The 3821-nt window shown below is 40.7% G+C and overlaps 1 protein-coding gene across 1 annotated transcript; it reads left to right on the top strand.

Annotated features, from left to right (window-relative positions):
• The first annotated feature begins 266 nt into the window (after positions 1-266).
• On the top strand, positions 267-3609 carry LOC136827646 (uncharacterized). The gene is made up of 2 exons (XM_067085119.1): positions 267-385; positions 2669-3609. Exons 1-2 carry the CDS (start codon positions 377-379, stop codon positions 2978-2980), a joined length of 321 nt encoding a protein of 106 aa, XP_066941220.1. The 5' UTR covers positions 267-376; the 3' UTR covers positions 2981-3609.
• Positions 3610-3821: the final 212 nt, after the last annotated feature.

Below are 3821 nucleotides of genomic sequence, written 5' to 3' on the forward strand. Positions count from 1 at the left end.
AACAGAACTATTCATGACCAGGCTTTCATACCTTATCACCTTTTTTTATTTTTTTTTTTTTCTATTAATTTTCTGACACACCCTCGCTCTGCAGAACTCCCCAACATAATTACGAATCTCCTACAAAAATCGAAAATCATGATCGGAACGAGTTCTGTAGCGCCCAGTGACGGTGCATATTCTCATACATCCCCCCCCCCCATCCCCCCACCAAAACATGACACTGAAGTCATTCACAGACCCAGGTTACAAAATCGCCCTTATTGGCAGCGCCCCACTTCGGAGTGCCAGTTCCGTATACCGGGCACTGTATAAATACCTGGAGCTGTGCAGTTGACGGCAGTTGCAGTTTCACCGTCTCTCCACAGCGTACAACATGAAGTTTGTAAGTAGAGTGGTTAGAATTATATTATTTTGATATAATTCTAATCATTTTCATGAAGTCTGGAAGTAGAGAAGTTGGAAGTATTTTATATGTAATTTTTTTTAATGTGATTGTCCTAACATGGGATTTTAGTTCACCTGACTGAGAGAGAGAGAGAGAGAGAGAGAGAGAGAGAGAGAGAGAGAGAGAGAGAGAGAGAGAGAGTCTTTCTTAGGTTAGCTTATTACTGTTGATATAGACTTGGGTGGCCTCATGCCAGCACACGGGCTCTTGCCCATCAAGAAAATATAAATCTGAGTATTAGTGTCAGATTTATATGCATATATATATATATATATATATATAGAGAGAGAGAGAGAGAGAGAGAGAGAGAGAGAGAGAGAGAGAGAGAGAGAGAGAGAGAGAGAGAGAAGGGGGGGGGGATTCCCAAGCTATGTTGCGTGGTAACTCTGTATGAGATATGAAGCTGAATCTCAAACAGCCTGACTCCTCACCATTTTCATAAACATAACATTCTTAATTGGTTGTCTAGTTCACCATCAACATTATCAAAAGATTAAAAACTTCACATCGTACCTGAGAACTGCTTCATCATCAAGAAGAAAAAGTGAAATGTCAAAACTTGAAGGAAGACGGTTTAATATTCAGGTACCTTGATCATAATTGGTACTTATGACTGACGCCATATAAGTCAAAAGGCATTCCTCGAGCGTGTGTCTATATTGCCTGAGAGTCTGTGGATGTCGAAGAAGTGACTGCTATGGACAAAATATGAAAGATTTGGCTGAAATCATCTTTCCTAAATTTAGTTTCACCAGGATACCCAGATGCCAAAGGTATCTTGACTGAATGCCATGAAAAATAAATGAAAGATTTTGGTGGAAATCATCTTTTCTAAAGTAAATTTCACTGGGAAATCTGAAGGTAAAGGGTATCTTGATTAAAAGTTTTAGTTTCTTGGGCATTTTCTCATATCCCTGATAGATTGGAAAGAAGTGGCTTGTTGACCTGTCTTTAACAAGGTTTCTTCCTAATGTGGATATTTTAAGGACATTTGATAAATGTTTCATACAGAATAAAGCAGCTCTTTCAGGATTTTGCTTTTTTTTTAGTACGTGTAAAGTGAACAGACATATGTCTAAAGACAGTTCATGTATTTAGCTTTAATATTCGTCCCTGAGGTGTAAAGGTATGAATGTTATTTCAATGTGGGAGTGGTACAGAAGGGCTGGGATGGACCACTGCACCCAGACCTAATCAATTTCAGGCACGTCTATGAGCCAAAGGGTCAGTTTTAGAATAACGAAATTATTTTGAAATGAAAATGAGTTTTAGAAGTTGGTTCCCCGTCAAACTCTTATCCGTTCACAAGGTGAAACTTTAAGTGCTCTAGTAAGTGAAAGTGCTTTCATGAAGTGACAACTTATAAAAATGGCAGAAAATAAGGGGAAAAAAACAGAAACTCTATCAAATATCGATTGATTTCTTAGTCTAGATTTATGCTGCATTGACCAGCATGGCTCTTTCTCAAAGGGTACCTCTAAGTCGTCGTTAACTTAATCTCATATATCACAAACATGTTGAATAGAAGTTAATGACTTATGGGTAGTTCTAACCAGTACTTCATAAGATTTCACAGAACTGGCCAATAGGCTAGTTCTCCACTTACAGCTGAAGACTTGTTTTCAACTTGTTTGTGATACATAAGAAATAAGTTGCCAATTTATGTTTATGATATGTTTTACTGAAGAGTGGACATACCTTATGGAATAGGAGACCTTATGTGGATCTGTAAACTTGTTCCTTTTCAGCTGTTTGTGATATGTGAGGGATAAGTTGATGCCAGGTGCTTATGACATGTTTCACTGTAGTGTGGACGCACCTTACAGAATAGGAGACTTCTTGCAAACGTCTGAACTTGTCCCTACCAGCTACCCTAACTCTCCAATTCTCTCTCCACTTACAGTCATTGACTTGTTGTCAACCTGTTTGTGATATGTAGGAGACAGGCTGCTGCCATGTGCCTCTGACGCGTTTAACTGTACTGGAACAAGAGACCTCTTGAGGACATCTTCCCTCAGTCCTACCAACTACCCTAATTTTCCTTCATTATCTCTCCACATACAATCGTTTACTTGTTGTCAACCTGTTTGTGATATGTAGGAGATAAGTTGCTGCAGTGTGCTTCTGACATGTTTAACTAAACTGGAACAAGAGACCTCTTATGGACATCTTCCTTCAACCCTACCCACTACCCTAACTCTCCTTCATTCTCTCTTCCAGGCCACACTGACCCTCCTCCTCGCCCTCGTGGCCCTGTCAGCCGCCGCTCCAGGTTTCAAGAAGGGCGGCTTCGGAGGAGGCTTCGGGAAGAAAGGGTTCGGCGGAGGCTTCGGAGGCTTCGGTGGAGGCTTCGGCGCCCCAATCATCCCAGTGGTAGCTCCAATCCCTGTTATTGCCAAACCCATCGGAGGACTGTACGGCGGCTACGGAGGCGGCTTCGGAGGAGGTTTCGGAGGCTTCGGAGGCGGTTTCGGAGGTTTCGGAGGCGGTTTCGGAGGCAAAGGCTTTGGAGGTTACGGCTACGGAAAGTAAGCAAATCCAGCAAAGCCACCTCTCGCCGGTGAGCGAAACCAAAGAAGATCCAGGGAAAAGATAAAGATAGATGAACCATTTCTTCTTCTAATTCTTCTTCTTCGTCTTCATCTTCTTCTTCTTCTTCTTCTTCTTCTTCTGTGACTCTTTCATAGGATGACCAGAGGAAAGATAAAGACAGATGGAACCATTCTTTCTTCTAATTCTTCCTCTTCATCTTCATCTTCATCATCTTCTGTGACTCTTTCACAGGATGACGGGGCTTGTTTTGGTAACTTTTGCCGTTGGCAACTGACAACTGGACCTCATCCTGGTTTTCAGGTTGGTTCTCTTGCTGGTGTCAACTGAAAGATGCCCAAAACTAATGGCCCCCTTATACCCTGTACCTGCCGCAAGCTTTATACCGTTTTATCAATCAATGCTCCGTGTTTATAAACCGAATGATTGCCGCATATTGTGGATATTCGTTCGCTATATTTTTTCAGTCAATGGTGAGACTGTTACCAAAAACCTCCTTTTTTTATTCAGTGTATTTTACTTTCTTTTACCGACTTTGGATAAGTAAATTTCCAAATTAAACGAATTGTATTGCTGTTCTTTGAGAGAAGAATAAAGTGTACAGTTACAAAGTGAGTTTTCTTTTGCATAATTCTCCATTTCTAAATTATAATACTGAGTGTTGATTCTTCAGCTGTACACAATTTATGTCTACTGGAAGTCACAATTTATATCAAATGTCATTATCTAACGGAAACAGGTCAATTTAATGGATATCCGTATCGGCAGAAATGACACATTGTCCAGATATGATACACACACAAACACACACACACACACACAC

The sequence above is a fragment of the Macrobrachium rosenbergii genome, chromosome 42, assembly GCF_040412425.1.
Source record: "Macrobrachium rosenbergii isolate ZJJX-2024 chromosome 42, ASM4041242v1, whole genome shotgun sequence".
Taxonomy (NCBI): Eukaryota; Metazoa; Arthropoda; class Malacostraca; order Decapoda; family Palaemonidae; genus Macrobrachium; species Macrobrachium rosenbergii.